Below are 19,683 nucleotides of genomic sequence, written 5' to 3' on the forward strand. Positions count from 1 at the left end.
TCCTTGGCCATAACCCTTTTCGGTTTTATCAGCCTTTTTATTGGTGGCTATGACTATGAGTTATGGCTGCAGATATGTTGCGACCATGATGTCAGTCATTTTGGTCGGTGTCCTTGGGCCATTGTGTTGGCCGGATCCTTGGTCCTTGGTCCTTGGTCCTTGGCATGGCCAATTGTTGTGTAAACGCCGTGGCGCAGTCCTCGGAACGCCGTTGACGCCGGCCACAAGTCTCGCATCAGCGGGTCAGGATGGCAGGATGTCCTGGGACAGGACCTTTTCCCAACCGAATCAAAAACCAGAGACCAATAACCAAAAACGTCGTAACCTCGATTATACCACGCAGCTGCACCGACTTCGATCTATTTCGGCAGAAAACTCCTCAATGGAACGGCTCTCCCATTCTTGGACTCTACATAGTATACTGAACTCAAGGCCAAGAGAAATCGAATTTGGCATCTGGATGTAAATGAAAATTAATATGGGCAAAATGGAGAATGAAACTACTTCGCACTTCAATGAAGCGTTGCTGAAGCAATGATGAATGACGATTGCCATTCGAAGTGGAGCTTAACTAAGAGTTTAAAACATTCTCATTTATACAAAGGAATCCCAAAAAAGGTTCTCAAATAAACAAGCTACTTTAGCGTGTTAAAAGTTTATAACCTTTACTATTCATAAACTAGAATGAATAGCAATCCTTGCACTCAAGGCATCAACTTATTGTATTTGTGTTAACTACAGAGATTTGTTCTTAATATAATTTACAATTAAAGACATTTAATGCTGCTTTCTTATGTTTGTGATATTTGTGTAAATTTGAACCCATACAAATGTCCTTAAGACGCTGAACACGTGGGATCTGCAACTGAGATACCCTATCTGATAGCTCGTGCCCCTATGTTGTATCCTTATGTCCTTATATCCTAATGTCCTTGCAACGGAATGCAACTGCAGTGGCACGTGATAATCACTGCCTCCTTTGGGGTCCGCATACCCATGTTACTTTCCACAACCTCCGGGTTCTCCTCTCGGTTTTTAAGGGGAAACAAACTTGGCTTTTGTTTCTGACCAACTGACCAAATGAACAACTGGCCAACCTCAGGCCTCATTTGACTATCGCACATTTGGTGTTTGCTGTTTTGGTTTCTTGTTGCATTTTCACACGCAATCGCTGAAATTCCCGCATTTTTCGGCTGGGAAAACGCTCGGCGGAATTTCCACGCCTTTCCCTTATTTTCCTTAACGGAGTTTCCCGCTCTCCATGTCTGTCCATGGCTTCCACTCGCACCGCTTGTTTGTGATCCGAATGTGATCCGTATTCCTGCATCGAAATATGCATTTGCATTCACAACCATATCCACACTAGCATCCGCATCCGCACTAGTATTCGCACTAGTATTCGCACTCGCATCCGCACTAGCATCCGCACTTGGCAGTCACGTAATTCGGGTATTTGTTCGCTGCACGTGACGGTTCTCCATTTTGGGAGGTCTCCCTGTTCGATGCGAGAGCGGAAACGGAAGTCGAAGAGCTGCAAGTGACCCCCAGCATACAGTGAGCGAAATAATGCTATAAAATGAGGAAGAATATAAATATTTCATACTATTTTATACATATTTCATATATATTTCATACTATTTCGTACATATTTCATATAAATTTCATACATATTTCATACTATTTTATACATATTTCATACTATTTCATACAAATTTCATACTATTTCATACTATTTTATACATATTTCATACTATTTCATACAAATTTCATACTATTTCATACTATTTCATACAAATTTCATACTATTTCTTACTATTTCATACTATTTTATACAAATTTCATACTATTTCTTACTATTTCATACTATTTCATACAAATTTCATACTATTTCACGTAACATACACTCTAAAAATAACATAGACTCTCTCTGCTTGAAGTCACTTCTACTCACCAACTATATTCACCAAATAAGGCTACACTTTTGTCTCAGTGTGTGGCATGTGACTTGCCCTTAGCTTCGACTCAGTGGAGCTTGTGAAAATGGCATCTGTGGAGTTGCTTGTAGCGCCAGGAAGCAGCTGGAGGAGCAAGGAGTTGCTGAAGGATATATGAACCTCGATTGATACAGAGTAACTCGAAATGGGCAAAAGGCACGTATGGGAAATGACCCTTGGCAACTTAGCTAAGTAAGATGCAAAACTAACTTGCGACTTCCTCATTGCTTTTGCATGTGTAGTTAACTCAAGTGCCAACTTTCATTTCTGGTGATGTATTTTCTTTGGACAAAGTATCTGCCTTTAAATGAAATTATAGACTGCCTTGAAATAGACTTTCTTTCAGCACCTCCTTGAGGCAATCGTATGTAAAACTTTAGAGCTCTTTGCCCAAATCTTTTCCAACTGCTTTGGCATTACAATCAAGTCCCGAGGACTTAACCCATCCAATAAAGTGCATCAATCGTGCATGCAGCGTGCGCAGTTTATTTGCTTCAAAGGAGCAATCGTATCGAGGATGGGATTCCAAGCATTTGGACAAAATCGCAAGTTTGTTGCTAATAGCAGAAGCAAAAGGGCCAAGGCAATCCATGTCCTGTCGTCCGCAGGCCCCAGACCCCAAAGTGCAGCTCCATTGAAATCTAGTTCGACTGAATCCAGTTGACTTGCCAACCGAATGCCAACTGACTGGATGCACAGGATTCCGCACGAAGCCCCAAGGAAATGTCCACGAAATTGAAATGCCATTGGCACACAGATTTCGAGAGGGTCGAACCAAAAAAAAAAGTGGGAAAATAACATGGAACAAAGTTAAAGTTTAATCAAGTGCTTTTCCATTTGCTGCTTTATCCACTGCAACGGCAGTTTTCCATTCAAAACATACCGCTGCTCATCTATTTGTTGTTATTCTCCAGGCATCACGGTCCATTTAATTGGCTGTGAAAGTGCCTCAAGGATCCACTTCATTGTTCAGCAGTGCAGCGACGTACCTGTTGCTATAAAATGCAATGTGGCCCCGATTTTTTCCGGCGTACTCGACGCTGTTGAATGCAACGCTTTTGGGACAAGTGCAAGCCAAGCAATTGTCTTGGAAACCGACGCGTATATTTTTTATTGAGCCAGCTGGGCAAAAAGACAAAAAGAAAAAAAAAACGAGAAAAACAACGAAGGATGAGGACCAGGACAATGGCAAGGACATGACCGTTTGCAGGACGCTCGCGGTCGCAGGACATCTGTGATGAGGAGCATCAATGCAATTTCCGTTGTTTTTTTTTTTCAAGCAAACAGCTAAAAAGAAAAACACAACAAATCATGAACGGTTGGTGGGAGGGAGGAAGGGAGGGAGGGAGGTAGGCAGGAAAATTGGGAGGAAAGTGCTGGAATGTGAAAGTGGAAATGCGAATGCGAATGCGAATGGAGGCCGCATTTTGTTTACGAAACGCATTTTCCGTGTATCGGCGGCAACTCCTTGGCCATGGCCATAAAACCATAAACCGTACCGCGTGCTGAGGTCCAGATCGGTCAGGTAGCTAGCACTAAGTTATAGATGCAGATGCAGATACAGATACATATACAGATGCAGCTACAGATAGAGATACAGCTACAGATGCAGCTACAGATAGAGATACAGCTACAGATGCAGATACATATTCAGATGCAGCTACAGATGCAGTTACATATACAGATACAGATATACAGCTCGATGATGATGATGATTCGAGCAGCGCACTTGTTGATGCCGCTTGACGACAGAGGGTCAAGTTAAGTCGCTTTGTACGCAAAAAATTAGAAATGTGGCATCGTCCTGTGTCCTGGTTGGTATTTCCGCATCCTGTTTGGGAATTTCGCGACGCACTGAGCCGGGGGAAATACGGTGCAGAGATCGCACTGCACTCATCCACATCCATCGCAACACCACATCCACCATGTGTGCCGCAAATGGGCGAGGCTACTTAGGCTCTAATTTCGACAATCACCGATCTCACCTGATGCCAACCAACCCAGCTGGGGTGTCCTGGATTTGCCCAGGATAATTTAGCCCAAGGACCAGACCAGGTGCTCGCTCGCTCGCTTGCGAGTCCTTGACCACGCGAAAGTCGACAAGTTCAGAAAGTCGGCGGTGCAGGTGAATTGTACAAGTGAAAATGTACAGTACCGCAACTCAAAGTCATGGTTCACTTACTTGTAGTCACTGCACTTACTTGTAGTTACAAGCTTAAATCTTTGCCATTTCAAAGGCATAGTTACAAACTGAAATCTTTGCCATTTCAAAAGCATAGTTACAAACTAAAAATCTTTACCATTTCCAAGGCATAGTTACAAACTAAAAATCTTTACCATTTCAAAAGCATAGTTACAAACTGAAATCTTTGCCATTTCCAAGGCCAAGTCATAGTTAATCATGAACTTAAATCTCTTTTTTTTTTTTAATAATATATGTACTATATATTCTTGTTCAATTTGAAAGGCATATTTTCCTTATTCTTATTCCCAACTCACAAAGTTCCAAGCAGCTACAAAAACTCTGTATGTAACCACACTCAGCAAAATGATATAGTGCGTTTTATGGGTTCGCAAGTGTTTGCTGTAAGACTCTCCGCTAAAGCATCACTTAAGTACAGTTGTGCTCGAATGGCCAAATGCTTCTCTGACAGAAGAGAGTGCCCCCAACAATTAGGCATTCCCCATTTATCTGCCACGCCCCCTCCTTTTAGCCCCTCGTTTTACGATGGCCACTTTACGTGCCCATCGCAGTTTTGCTTTCTTCTTTGGTTTTTGGCCAGCTTTAAAGTGATTTTGGTGGCAAAGGAAGAAGGACACTCCATTACACTACGAAATCCTGGCCAGTTTGCTCCTGAAATTATTTCTACATTGCGGTTCCCTCAACCCGGTTCGCTTTTGTGGCATGCAACATATTTTCTTCTTAATTTTGAATGGCATTAAAAAAATTATTATTATTGCTAAAAATGCTATAGCTATTGTCTGATTAAGTACTAACTTACAGGAAAGGATTCACTGAATGTCCTGCAAGTTGCAAGCCCATTCCTGGTGAATTGTTTCAACTTGAGCTTGGAAAATGTCCCTGCATGCGTCACATTCAGTTGAGTTTTGTGGCATATTGGTAAGCGGCTTTGGCTGCCACACCTCCTTCTACACTGACGCCCCTTTGATTTCCTTTGATTTGCCGAGAACTGGGGAAAATCGGCAAAACGGTGAACAGGGAAATTCGTTGAATGGGAAAATCGGAAACACGGTAACTTTCGGTGGCGTAGGGTCGTCATCTTGTGTCGCCCGTAATCGTAGAAAATCAATAGCAATCCCCCATTTGTTATTGTGTGTTTGTGTGTGTTATCAACTGTCGTCCTGCGTCATCATAGCCCCCCGTTTCTCGCCGTGCATCCCAGCCATTGTGTCCCTGTCTCTGTGTTTTCTTATGAATTATTGAATGGCTTACGGAGTTTTTCTCCCCATCATGTTTATTTACATTTGTAATCCCGGCTTCGCTTCCGTTTTTCTTGCGCCGCTTTTCACAAAGTTTGTGTGCAAAACTTTGGCTGTCCTGGCTGCGTTTTGCATGTGGAAAAGTCTACGATTTCCATTTAATTTTCCTCGCAATATTTACGTTTTACTTAACACACAGATCAAATGCGCCCTCAAAGGCTGGTCTATAGAATTAAACCCATTTTTCTGTCTGGCTTAAATACATATATATGTACATATATGCAAATGATGTTTTTCTTTGTCTCGTTGGGTTTCATATTTAATTTGGCTGCAGACACATTGCTCATTTGCAACTAAAACCCCACTGAGTTGTGAGTGGTGAGTCACAAATTGCGCAAAAAAAATGCTCTTGTTAATTGCCGGCTGAGTGCCTTCGTTCGTCCTTTTATTGCACATCCTTGATCCTTGTCCCTTGGCTACTGATTATTAAAATTGCATTGCTCCGTTGTCGTTTTTCTGGCTTGTTTGTTTACTCTAATGAGCATTTAATGGCCAATTCCAAACTGCTAACACACACAGAGGAAAAGCGAAAGAAAATCGAGAGAGAGTGAGTGTGAGTGTGAGGAGCATTGATGAAACTGAGAGGAAGAAAAATTCAGATTGGGCTTACCTGCAGCGATTTTCCCTTCCGGTATTGCACTTCACCCTTTTCCCTAATTTGATTTTTATTACACTTTTCCCAGTTCATCACAATGTCCGTTGTTTTTTTCCTTTCCCTCCCTTTTGCGTCTCGCTTTTCATTCATAAATTACGGGGAAATTTGGCAGAAGATAGTAGGGCGGAAAATCCCCTCCTTTTATGGCACATCCTTGCACATCCTTTGTACCTATTCCTGTGGGAATTGCGTATAGTTTGCGCATGTTAATTAGCTCATTTCGTGCATGGATTTGGGCCCATCGGCGAACATGTAACACATGTAATTAAGCAAATTAGGCAAATGAAGCAACTAAATAAATAGTTCATGGGTGGACCAGCTCCTGGCTGCCAGGAGCGGAGGTGGTTGCTCCAAGGGGATTGGCCATTCAAGGTCATTTGCCATTGCTCTGAATTCTTGGATACACTGACAAATAATGTGGCAACTAATTACACTCTCAATGAATTTCATGCAGCTTGCAAAGAGAAATTTCTTTCTTCTTGTAGAAAACTTCCTTGTACTAGCAACTCATGTAATAATTATCTTTGAAAGCCCAACTGTGGAGCATATTTTCCCACGTGTCATTAGCACTTTGACGTGGATTTCGAGTGGTGTTTGCGGCTCCCACCTGTTCGCCAACCAAGTGATGGTCTCTGCGGTTCTTGTGGTCCATGGTCCATGTGGTTTTTGGGCTGCTTCTGGCTTTCATTTCGAGCACAGGCTTCACTTGAAGCATTTATCATTTGGCAAAGCCGAGAACACACGCATCCACGGCAAGGTCCTTCGCATCCAGTCCACTGTTTCCACTGTTGTACGCCAGCTTGCAAGGCAGCAAATAACTGGAGAAAGTTGGGATGTGGATGGGAAACTATAGACCATAGACCCACCTCCTAACCCCACACACATTTGCATATGCTGCCGAGTGCCAAGAAATGCAGTCGCAGCACTTTAGTCAAACTTTCACCGACGTCAGCGTCTGGGCAAACTTTCCATCCTTGACACCACTCACCATCCACTCGGCCCCCAAACCCCCGAACCACGCCCCCTGCTGCCCATGGGGATAAGCAATCAACTGGGGATAAGCATGGCCATATAGGATCCTTTAAGTGCTGCACAATTGCATTATGGAGGGAATGGTGAAGTGCACGACTTGGCATAATTCTCTGGCCATCAAATCAGTTTGCACAGTGTTTATTGCATTTTCTTTGCCGTTGTTGGTTGTGTGTGTCCGCTTTTCCGAGCGTGGCATAATATTTTCCCAGTTGCCACTTGCCACAAGCTCAAGTTGAGCTTATCAAGTTTCTTCGTCTGCGAAGATTTGTGCTTTCAAGTTTGCGAATGGCGAAATCTGTGCAAATGGGAATACTTTTATGGCTCTATTAACGATAATTGAATTAAATCCAAAAAGTTCTGTCATTTATGGGCACCATTTGCTTTCCAATTGCAGTTGTGCGTCTGGAGGTTTTCGCCGAAGAGTTAACCACAGCAGCGGCTCTTTCAGAAGGTGAGTGGACCAGTTTCGATACGGATTTAATGAATAGCTATTGAATCCCCACAGAATGGGGCTCCGGCTGGCGGGGCACCAATTTCCTCGTGGAGGTCGAGCAAACGGCACCCATTTCGCCGCCTTCCTCGTCCTCGGCGTCCTCGAATGGCAGCGAGGATTATTTGGGCGAGCTGGGCAGCCAGGAGGTGGACGATGGATTCACAACAGGTGCCACAACAGGAGCCGCCAATGCCACCACCACCAGCACAGCGGAAACAGGTGCGTCTCACTCATGCACCTTGCCACATTGCCACCTTGCCACCTTGCCACCTTTCCACTTCGCCACTTCGCCACTTCGCCACCTTACCCATTTAAAGCACTCGATTGGACGAGAAGCATTTTTATGCATTAAAATTTAAAGCCTACTCCACATGCGCTCATATGTATATTCAACCCAATAAAAAGTTGTATTAAAGTTGCTTTAAAGTTGTATTAAAGTTGTATTAAAGTTGTATTAAAGTTGCATTAAAGTTGTATTAAAGTTGCATTAAAGTTGTATTAAAGTTGTATTAAAGTTGTATTAAAGTTGTATTAAAGTTGTATTAAAGTTGCATTAAAGTTGTATTAAAGTTGCATTAAAGTTGTATTAAAGTTGTATTAAAGTTGCATTAAAGTTGTATTAAAGTTGTATTAAAGTTGTATTAAAGTTGTATTAAAGTTGTATTAAAGTTGTATTTTGAAAGTTTGAGCAGCCAAAACCAATGCCAAACTTTCATTAACCAAACTTTGATTGAAAAAATAGTTTGGTTTTGCTACCACGTTTTTTTTTGTTTGGCTATCCAGCAATTTGGAGTATTGTATCCTGGCTTCACAGTCATGTGTTATTAGCTAATATGGAGAATCCCAATTTGGTTGCAACCAGTTTCAAATGAGCATAGATTAGGCGCGACTTAGAGGTGTTTCCAGTTGCGGCATAATCATTTTCGCAGGATATGCGACACATGCCACGGATTTATTTTCCCCTCTTAAATGTTGAATTTTTCATGGCACTCATGGCGCAACTTCAAACACCTGGAAATAAATCCCCGTTGCTGGGATTTAGCCAGACTAAAAACGCCGATTTGGTTGCTTAATAAATCCCAATGCCAGTCGCAGTCTCAGTCTCAGTCGCAATCCATTTGTTTATCGCGGTGATTTCACGTCGACGATAATTGAATTCGAGTCCGACTCTTGAGTTATTTACGTGTTACGTGTGCGGTACGTGCGACCAGTTTGCAATTCCCACAAATCCATAATATTTATGGCGAACATACCGCTTACTTTCAAAGTATACAAATCAACAAATATACTTTGTATATATACCAATACAAATGTATACAAATCTACAAATAAACAATAAGCAAAATATGTATGTGCTCTTTCGCAGGACCCAAGATCATCGTGCGCACCGAGGAGGTACTGATTGTGGGCCTGGTCCTGGTGCTCTGGGTGGGCGCCATCATGCTCTTCTTCAATCGTTGGGGCAAGATCCGCATGCTGGAGCCGTATCAGCCGAAGTTCCAGCAGCAGCATCGCAGCTCCTGTCCGCTGGTCGATTTGGATGCAGTTACCACGCACCAGGTGAGTTTCAATGCAAGTAAGCTTGGATTTATACAAAGTGTGCACTGTAGTTAGAGGCCAAAGTAACGCCTTGAGCACACTTTAAATGTATCTGAAAATGTATCTGAAACTTTAGCGCATTAAATGCATTTCATTTTGGACACATCTCTCTTGCAGCGCTCCTCCGTGTCGCGCATGTCGATGGGCATGGTGCACAATCTCAATATGCCGACGTGTCAATTTGCGGCCTATAATCCCAACATTTATGCCAAGGGTATGTACGTCATTTGCTTGCCTTTCATTTGGCATCGCCACCCACCAACCACCCACCAACCACCCATCAACCACCCACAAACCACCCACAAACCACCCACAAACCACCCACCAAGCTCCGTTCAGACCAAGTTGAATGCAATTAAAATCGAACATCCATCCATTGAGTATCCGAGTATCCGCCACTTGTGCTGCATACTTTTGTGCGTCGCACAGTGGTTCAAAATGCGTGCAATTTGTAGAGATTTTAGATAGAAATCTGATAGAAATCTGATAGAAATCTGATAGAAATCTGATAGAAATCTGATAGAAATCTGATAGAAATCTGATAGAAATCTGATAGAAATCTGATAGAAATCTGATAGAAATCTGATAGAAATCTGATAGAAATCTGATAGAAATCTGATAGAAATCTGATGGAAATCTGATAGAAATCTGATAGAAATCTGATAGAAATATGATAGAAATCTGATAGAAATCTGATAGAAATCTGATAGAAATATGATAGAAATCTGATAGAAATCTGATAGAAATCTAATAGAAATCTGATAGAAATTCAAGGGTAAATTACAGAGAATTTTAAACAACTATTAGAGTGTTTTATATATGCAGGAAATCAGCAGCATTTTAAAGTTATTCCCCTGCCATTTCGACTTAAGTCACGACATTAGTCACTAATTTGTACTGTAGCAATGCTCGAGTGCGCCGCTTAGTCGCAGTTTAGTTAAATGAACTGGCTAACATGCCCAATCCCCTCCAGCTTTCCCAGTTGTAATCCATCCAGCGAAGTCAGTGGGAATCGAAATACTTATGCGTAATGTGGCGCACATTCGAGGCGTTCGTTAATGGCAACGCCCCTCGAGGGCCACGCCCCCAATAGCACTAGTAAATACAGCATTTAGTTGTAGTCACTTTCCCGCCCTCTTATCTTGATCCTGGCACTTCTTTTTTTCTCCTTTTTTCTCCTTTTTTTTGCGTTTTTAATGAGTTGCCAGACAATTAAGTTGCGCGTTGGGCGAAGGCAGCGGAGCGCATGTGAAAGCAAATAACAATACAATTTTAATGCCGCTGCTGGTTGGGGATTCTTTTTGAGCTCCACCATCGAGATCCACAACCGCAATTGCTCCACATTCACACATCTACACATCCACGTATCCTGCAGAGCTGAGCAATTAAATCTCGTGGAAATGCAGGAAGGACACGGACAGGAGCACAAGCGGCCCATGATAAGGATACGCACATAAAACATGCCAGATAAAAGTGGAAAATAAGCACACACAGAAAGTTCATTACTCACGTTGATTACTGAAAGTTGATTGCTGAACGTTTATTACTGAACGTTGATTCATGAAAAATGCCCTGGAAATATTGCATAGTGCTGCAATAAAGATCGTGCATTTCTCAGCAGAAGTTTGAATTTATTTCACTTCTCTTGCAGATGTACTAGTAAATTGTTTGCAGTGCACGAAAATGGCTGATAATGTGGGCAAATCTGCGGGGGGCGGGGGTGATGAAAACGCTGAGTTGAGACCTCGATGCCGCGGCGGAAAGTCTATTAAGTTGAGGCGGGACGAGGTGGGTGGGGAAAGGGGAATCCCCCCAATCGCAGAGGGAAAAAAGTAAAGGGCATTGGGGACAAAATATGATAAATAAAACACTTGTTTTCTGGCAATGAAGTTAAAGGGTATACTATATGCTATATAAAAAGGGTATACTAAAGGGTATGTATATTAGATCAGAACTTGATCAGAATCAATAGCCAAGTAGAACAGTTTGTCCGTCCGTTTGACTGTCCGTATAAACGTAGAGATCTCAGGAACTATAAAAGCTAGGAAGTTCCGATTAACTTAATTTTCTAAACATAAACATGTTGCTTAAAGCACCAGGAGCAGGACACTAATTGATCAATTATTCCATGTCCTTGCAGGTTACGCCTCGCATGTTTCGGCGTCGCGTCCCCGCCAGAATTCGGTGTTTGTGGGGGCCAGTACCAGTCACTATCTGATGCCGAGGCCGCCGAGGAAGACCAGATCGGCGATGGACCTGCACTCGATGGTGCTGGACGAGAGTGCCGAACAGGTGTAGGATGCCTAGTTACGGGATGGCGAGTCCTGTGGCCAAGGATCCTTGTGCTAAGCGTGTGCTAAGTCAGTCTGTGAGGTTTTCTTTTACATACTTGTATATTGAGGTGCCTACAATCGAGAGAGAGAGAGAAAGTTCGGTGTGATTAGTTCGCTGGAATAGCACTGTCCAATACTTGCAACTACATATATAGTCATAGTACTTGCCACACACAACTAAACTCTATTCCATTTCCAATTCCCAACTATCTCTGTCGCACACACCTTCATTTCTGTGCTGGCACAGAGTCAATTTGAGTCAATTTTTTTTCGGACCACTTAACACACTAAATTATCGAAATAAAAAATTAAAAAAAGATATGTAGATGTATCTATCTTAGCGTATTCTATTCTATTCTATTCTATTCTATCCCGTGTTACTCAACGTAGTCTGTCAGCTAATACCCGATTTTCCTAGCGTGTTTCTACAACTTGAATTCAAATTATTGGCTAACAGAGCAAATTGTTAAAGTAATAAACATAAACATAAACCCAAAACATATGTATACATACATACAAGTTAAGTAAATAAATGTATAACTGCGAAACTGTTTAGTTCGTAAGCCCAAAGCTCAAAAAATGGATCAGCATACAACTGCAAACTTGACCAAAAACAAAGTACTCGTGTTAATATATTTTCCCAGCACCTCTGTATTGCACCTTAAAATGTATCGTAACTTAAGACAATTTCGACCAAGAAAACCCGGAAAAGTAAGCAGATAGCGAAGAAAACTGAGGCAAGAAAATATATAGAGAGGGGAAACAAAGGAACAACTAACTAACTAACGAAAGCTTTAAATTCCTTGGGTCTCCTGGGGAGCTGCTAAACCAAGAACCCATCCAGATCGAAGTAAACTAAAGAGAAAAAACCAAAAACCAAAAACCAAAAACCAAAGCTGCGAATTATATGTAAGGCCTAAGCTAAACTACTACCAAAAAGTCTAGTGGAAAATATGCGGATCAATGTACACTTTACCAAAACTAAAGCATTAACCTCAACTTACCATTATCAGTTATAACTATAACTATAACTCAACTCAACTCACAACAGTTTTTCCTCACGAATCTGAAAAGTAAACGCATACATACATACATACATTGTTGAATATTAATGTTTAATTAACTTGTTTATAATGCGAGTATTTACAAGGGCCTGAGCAAAACCAATTATATATATACACTCGTGTAATATATCAAAAACTAAACTATGTATACATTAAATATATAGACACGTGTATGTGTTAAACCAAAGAACAATTATATACATTTTGATGAATTCGATTAAAAATTATATTTGAAACGAAGTCGAATTTCTTTTGGCTGCCCACGAATATGTTATATATATATTAACCACTAGTTTAAGCCATTCAATGCGACTAATTCCCATGAAAATGGAGACGAAACTCGACGGGCAGATGTCCTTGTTAATGGGTTGGCTTAAGTGTTTATGGTTTGGTATGGTATGGTATGGTATGGTATGGTATGGTATGGAGTATGTGGGCGTGCAATAAAGTATAAAGCTATTTGCCTTCGACTCCCAATAATCCATAAACGGGCAACATTTCACAGATGTCGTCCTGTCGACTTGGCGGTTCGATTCGATTCCAGCAAGGGCTCTTGGCCATAAACACATTTGACAAGGCGGCCAATACCAAGCGCGTAAATGGCAAAAGGGGGCGTGGCAATGGGGCCAATAAACGGAAGCCATTCAATGTCTGGCCATCTCGGCCATCGCAGCCATCCGGTTCAAGTACAGCTATTTATGATGGCTCAGAGCTGTGCTTTTAGCCATTTGACGGCCACTCTTGGCCAAAGTGAAAGCATTATTTAACGGAAATCAAAAAGCAAGGCAAATGCACTGAATCGCTTGAATCTGCATGGAGCAGCAAAAGAGCACTTTATTTTAATTCAAGTCAAGCAAATTATTGGCTTGGCCATGTTTTATGTGGTCCATTTTTGGCAACACTCTCTGGAACTTTGAGTGCAGCCGCATAGAGGGGGGAAAAGGGGGTAAGGGGGGTAGAGGGGGACGATGGGAAAGAGGGGGGAGCAGAACGACCTTGTCGCCGCCGCGGGCCACAAATCAAACAACCACCCCGCTATTCCTTCATCCACAAAGTTCGCCGCTTGCGAGAGAAGCAAGTGACGCACTTTGCGAGGAGTTTTCCAGATGGGTGGCTGTGGTGGCATGTGGTTCGTGGTACCGAAACATGGGCATCTCCATCCAGCTGCCTAGATGCCAAAAAAATAGGAGAAGAACAGCAAACGACTTCATTGAGCTGCAACAATAGGAAATTGGAGGAGTTATTGCTTTCGAGAATGAACTGAAAGCTGGAGGCTGCATACTGGATACTTTATATTAACGAGATTATCTCGGATAAAATCAATTCAATGTTAGTATAATATTAAAATCGTTAACCTGACCAGCTGCAGATATAGCTTACTTAACGTAGATATTGAAATTCAGCACAGTCAGCTCGTAAAATTAGTAAATAAAGAAATTACTAGAAGAGGAAAATATGCACACATAAAAGTGCCACAAACATTGTGAGCACACTGAAAATTTGGCCAAAAGCATAAATACACTCGGCTCGAGCGTAATGTGCAAAACGTTTAACGATGACAAAGGCGCAGTGGGGAAATGGGAAATCTGCATAACAATGTGAATTAATTTCAGGCACACGACCAGCTCCACTTGGGAGATCCACTTGGGAGATCCCATTTTTGGGGGTCAGCAAACAGGCTGACATGCAAATCTCGGCCAATTGTGTGTCAAAGATTGATTGACATGGCCGTGGAGTGGAGGCCTACAAATTCAGCACAAGTGGCTAATCAAAAACGCTTCGCATAATGGTAATTTTTACGACGGGTTGGGGTTCACTTTAGATTTATGGCACGTAATTGCCTTTGGTATTTTGTAACTTTCAGCTTAAAACATTTACTTACTTTGCAGCCTAGAAACATGGTACATAATTTACAGCTGCTGGATAATAATTTAATTCCATGGCTGGCATTCAATTTTGTCCATTCAGCTGAAAGTTAATAATATTTCGTGGAAAACAGTCTTCTCAGATTTTCTCTGCACTTTTCAATTTGCTCGTTGGCGCTTTTTCGTCGTTATCTTTGATTTGTCCACTGAGGGACATTTAAATGGAATTCCATTCCCAGCATATCCACACACGTCAGCAATTGTTGTTGTTGATATTGTTGTTGTGTGCCCACAGACGCCGGAAGCCATCAACGCCCCCAACTCTTGGCAGCATCTTCGTTTTTGTTGCAAGGACACAGACACACACACACACACACACACACACACACACACACACACACACATACAAAAACAGGACGCACAGCTATTGCGCACTTGCAATTCCTTTCTCCGTTTCCACTGCCAGTGCCACTGCCATTTCCTCACTTTTCCTCTTTCCCTCGGCAGACGCATCAAATTTTCAGCGCAGCACTCGCTTTTCCGACTTTTCCCGCTTTTCCTGCTACTCCCACATGAGCGATCACTTTAATTGCTGCAGCTTTATTCAGCTGCCGGTGGTCGTAAACGTAAATAGGAATTTTAGATGCTCCAAAAAAGTGACGAACGCAGAATATTTGTACTCTGTTGCAGAAAGATATTGTTTCTTTTCCTGCCAAACATTTCTGCAATTTCAATCGAAAACTTCACCCCCATTATTTAGAGTGCATGGCTTGTTCTTTTTTGGGGGCTGCAGCTTAGCTAATCGCTGTCATCAAGATGGCGAATGTAGTTTAGATTTAGCACAGTGGTTGCCCCACTAATAGTGGACCAAGTGCTGTGATGGATGGCCCCCCTCCACCTTCCATGAGTGATGGCCCAGAAGGACGCCAACTAGCTGCCCTGCAAGTGCAAGTAAATAGGAAACTTGATTGCCAAAACACGAGCGTTCGCTTTTCAGCCAGCCAATTTCCTGCGTGGCATGCAACATAATGGATGCCCCCATTTGATTAATCGCTGCTGCATTGCTGCATTTGGCTCGAAAGCCACTAGTTAATCATTTACGTTACTTTGCGTAGATCCTTTACGTAGATCCTAGTTCTTCTAATTATGTAGGCTGTGACTGCGACTGGACATCGCCCACTTCGCCAGCACAATGTGTGTGCTTTCTCACCACTTCGAGCTGTTTTGTTTGCACAGCGAGAAAACTTGAACTCATGGCAGCCCCAAGTTATGTGTATAGTTGAAGCCATAGCATTTTTTCGCCCTGTGCATCTGTGCTGTGGTGACAAATGCAATAAAGAGCAAAAGCGAGAAGCTCTCCTTGACGAGGGTTGCGAAGTGTGGGGGCCTACTGTAGCCAGTTTGATTAATGACGACGATTGCCGCCACTGATGGCCGAGAGGGGGGATTTCCGAGTGGAGTGGAGAGGGATTCCTTTGACAGTGAACCCCGTGCGGACACTTTCATGGTCATGCCACTTGATTATGGCCAGGGAAACTTGGCTGGCTGGCTGCCCAGGCGGCCATAAAGCATCTTCGCAGAGTCATTTTAAATCGGAGAAAACAATGCCACAGGCGCCGGGAATCAATCAGGAAAGGGGGCGGATATGGGGGCGGATAAGGGGGCGTAACCCGAGTGCAGCCAGACCGACCCACTGTCATCAATGTTTACGACTGGCCATAATGACGGAGCACAGCGAAAAGGAGGAGATTGTCATGGCATAATCAAAAGGACACGCAGCCTCATCAAGTTCTTCGCATGTCGCATTTTCGGGGGGCATCCCATTGTTCCCTTTTTTTCGAACGCCATTGTTGTTGCGAACAATGCGTGAAAATAAAATGCCCGATAATGAGTGCGTTACCGAGCCGAAAGCGAGTGGCGCCCGCTGACCCAAGATTTGCCATTCATTTCCATGTGCTGACAGCAAATTGTCCAGAAACTCAGAAAGGCAACAAGCCGTTGAAGCCATAAAACGGTCAGCAAACAGCAGCACCCCAAAAACCCCCCTCTATTAACACTCATAAAGATGGGCAAGAAAATATCAACTAAGAGCCCAAGAAAGGAAAGGCTTACGCTGCAGATGCTGGCCATGCCCATCAAATTGTGGGAAACGTGCCAGATGACAGCGCGAATTGTTTTCAGCACAATCAAATGGATTTAAGCCAATTTGGAATATTTACATTTTTTGGCGGGCAATTTTCAAATATATTGCTGGAGCTGCCAGACTGCGCGTTACTCCTAATGTTAGCTAGCCTCGGATGTTAAGTTTACAGACATGTAAATAACACTAATGTGCAGTTTTACAGTTTCCTATCGATAACACAATTTCAAGCTTATGCTTAACGCGCCACCTGTGATAATGTAAACGTACTATCAAGTAGTTCATATATGTAAATTTGTTAAATTTAAAATTAAAATTGAGATGATTGATATTTAAAGTCTATATTTTTTTTCTCACACTCCAATTCTTTGGCAATGCCTTCCGCACATTTTCTAAAGAACCAAAAATGTGACATTTACAAAACGATTTGCGGTTGTTAGAGTAAGAAACGTATAGGATGGCGATAGATGTTTTGGGTAAATGCGTGGGTGCACATGGACTTGGTCCTGCCCCCGGGGACTACATGAAGTCATCCGACTCGTTACCGGCATCGTAGTTGGTGCGCATGTTCTCCGACTTCTGGAGGGACGCATAGCTGCGTAGCTCCGCCTCCAGCTCCCGCTGCTTGGCGGCCTCCTTCTCCTGCTCGCGGCGCTCGCGCTGCAACTTCTTTTGATCCTGACGCTCGGCGGCATCCCGCGCCTCGCGCAGTCCCCGAAAATCGGGGTGCTCCTCCTCCGTCTTGGTTCTGTTTAGGCGATTGACAATCTCATTGATGCGCTTCTCCAGGCGGATGCGACGCACCGCCTTCTCGTTGTGGTACGCCACCTGGCCGGGCTCCATGTCCGGCGTCTTCTTCAGGTTCTCCCACATGGTGTACACCACCTCCAGGTTGTTCACCTTGTTGCCCTGAATGCTGTTCGCCTTGCACAGCTGAGCGGCGTCCACCAGCACATCGGTGGGTATGTCATCGATTGTCTGGCCCTTCCGGAGCCGCAGGTACACGTGGGCCGAGGACAGATCGTGGACATGGAACCACACGTCCTCCGGCCATCCCCATCTGATCAACTCTTCATTTTCGTGTTTGTCGCGACCCATGTAAAGCATCGCCGGCGGCTGGATCACATTGCTCTTGAAGTAGAACACCATTGCGCCAGATTCCAAAGCACGAACTGCAAATAAAAGGGTTCAACTGGCTGCCACCTTCACCTTTTCCTCTTAATTTCAGCAAGAGCTGTTTGTTTTACCTGATTGCTGGGAACAAAATATGATTTGTTAAAAAGCTTGATTCAAGTCCATCTCTAGTTCAGTGTGACCAGAGCATGCCATGCCCGAAATTGCAAATGCAAATAAACACAGTGGAATTCGCTTAGTAGAGATTTCTGCATAACTTAATATATATTGTACATTCTCCGTATTTAAATTGGCTTTATTAGCTCTTTTTCTTAAAGAATCAGTTATTAGAAATTCTTGTTTTTATACTAAATTATTATTATATCAAAACATAGGAGGTTAGCTTTAAGTAGAGAGCACTGTAGTTGATGTTCTTCTTCTTCCACGAAGCCACTAGCTGTTAGTACTCCGCACAATAAACCTTTTGAATTGCATTTTGTTAACCAGCCGCAAAATGCCCCTAACCCTTACCCGGGAATCCGCTCGAGAACTCTGTCGCACTTGCCTGGTCCAATTGGACAAGGAACCCATCAAGACGGAGCTCCAATCAGAGGAGATTCCAATTAGCCAGGAGCTGCAGCAGCTGCTCAACATAAATCTATCGCAGGATGTGGAGAACCACGACGTGGACCAGCAGTGGCTGCCCAATGAACTGTGCCTGGAATGCCGGAGCGCGGTCCAGAATTTCGAGAGGTTTCGCCGAAAAGCCGAGGAGTGCAGGAAGCAGCTGCTGGAAATGCTGAAGAAAGAGCCACAGGAACCCACTTTTGAAGTGGTCTACGACGGCAGGGAGGATGACCAAGAGTCCCTGCATAGTCTGGAACCACCTGAACCCGCACCCGACCCTGATCCCATCGATGAGCCGGCTATAAAGAGGGAAAAATCCACCCGAAAGTCCTTCAGGGGATCAAGGAACACTCTGAAGTGTTCACTGTGCCGGCACAGCTTTGCCCACCAGATCACCCTAGCAGCGCACATCCGCAAGGTCCACGAGGGCAGCAAACGGCCCTTCCAATGCGATCAGTGCGAGAAGGCCTACAGTTTCATGGGCGGTCTGTATACCCACATTCGAGAGGTGCACGCGCCTAAGGAGCGGCGCCATCCCTGCGACCAACCAGGATGCGAGAGGATCTACACCAGCCGAATAGCCATGCAGAAGCACAAAAGGCTGAAGCACTGTCCGCGTGAACGTGATGCGTTGAAGAAATTCATCTGCGAGCAGTGCGGCGCCAGCTTTAACCAGTCGGCGAATCTTAAGTACCACCTTAAGACAAAGCATCCCACGGAGGACGAGGTGGCCGCCAGGGAAGGCGGCGCCGGCGAGCGCCATTTCTGCGACATTTGTCAAAAGGAGTTCCATTCACGATACACCCTGAAATACCACACTTTGCAGCAGCACGAGGTGCAGGAAGAGCTGCCCCACGAATGCCAGGTCTGTGGCCGCCGGATGGCCAAGAAGTTCATGCTGCTGCAGCACATGCTGATGCACTCGAGCGACAAGTTGCCTTGCGAGCACTGCGGCAGAAGATTTGCCCGGCGATTCGAACTCGAAGCCCACGTGAGAGCGGTCCATTTGAAGCTGAAACCCTTTCCCTGTCGCCACTGTCCGGAGAGCTTTGCGTCGAGGAAAACCCTGCGGCACCATGAGTACATACACACGGGAGAGAAGCCCTACGTTTGCAACACCTGCGGGCAGGCCTTCCGGCAACAGACGTGTCTTAAAAACCACCGAAAGGTGCACGAGAAATAGTCTTAGGTAGCCTTAGTTGAAACGTTTCTTAAATAGACTGATTAAGTGGAAACGTAGTGTCTTTTGAAATTTCTGGAACAGATG

The 19,683-nt window shown here is 43.7% G+C and overlaps 3 protein-coding genes across 3 annotated transcripts in view; 2 read left to right on the plus strand and 1 right to left on the minus strand.

The window, feature by feature from the left end:
- LOC6525466 overlaps nucleotides 1-12,858 on the plus strand; it is a 41,046-nt gene extending 28,188 nt beyond the window's left edge. The window contains exons 2-6 of the mRNA XM_039372630.2: nucleotides 7,577-7,633; nucleotides 7,688-7,894; nucleotides 9,042-9,235; nucleotides 9,392-9,488; nucleotides 11,415-12,858. Of these exons, the coding sequence (XP_039228564.1) occupies nucleotides 7,577-7,633; nucleotides 7,688-7,894; nucleotides 9,042-9,235; nucleotides 9,392-9,488; nucleotides 11,415-11,572 (713 nt within the window). The 3' untranslated portion in view covers nucleotides 11,573-12,858. The remainder of the gene's footprint in view (nucleotides 1-7,576; nucleotides 7,634-7,687; nucleotides 7,895-9,041; nucleotides 9,236-9,391; nucleotides 9,489-11,414) is intronic.
- A 4,143-nt stretch (nucleotides 12,859-17,001) lies between these two features.
- Nucleotides 17,002-18,005, minus strand: LOC6525467 (coiled-coil domain-containing protein 25). The gene is made up of 2 exons (XM_002101266.3): nucleotides 17,924-18,005; nucleotides 17,002-17,848 (listed from the first exon to the last, which is right to left on the minus strand). Exon 2 carries the CDS (start codon nucleotides 17,823-17,825, stop codon nucleotides 17,196-17,198), a length of 630 nt encoding a protein of 209 aa, XP_002101302.1. The 5' UTR covers nucleotides 17,826-17,848; nucleotides 17,924-18,005; the 3' UTR covers nucleotides 17,002-17,195.
- A 209-nt stretch (nucleotides 18,006-18,214) lies between these two features.
- On the plus strand, nucleotides 18,215-19,651 carry LOC6525468 (gastrula zinc finger protein XlCGF26.1). Its single transcript, XM_002101267.3, has one exon. The coding sequence runs from the start codon at nucleotides 18,304-18,306 to the stop codon at nucleotides 19,597-19,599; it is 1,296 nt and encodes a 431-aa protein (XP_002101303.1). The 5' UTR covers nucleotides 18,215-18,303; the 3' UTR covers nucleotides 19,600-19,651.
- Nucleotides 19,652-19,683: the final 32 nt, after the last annotated feature.

This window comes from Drosophila yakuba, chromosome X (assembly GCF_016746365.2).
Source record: "Drosophila yakuba strain Tai18E2 chromosome X, Prin_Dyak_Tai18E2_2.1, whole genome shotgun sequence".
In the NCBI taxonomy this organism is placed as follows: domain Eukaryota; kingdom Metazoa; phylum Arthropoda; class Insecta; order Diptera; family Drosophilidae; genus Drosophila; species Drosophila yakuba.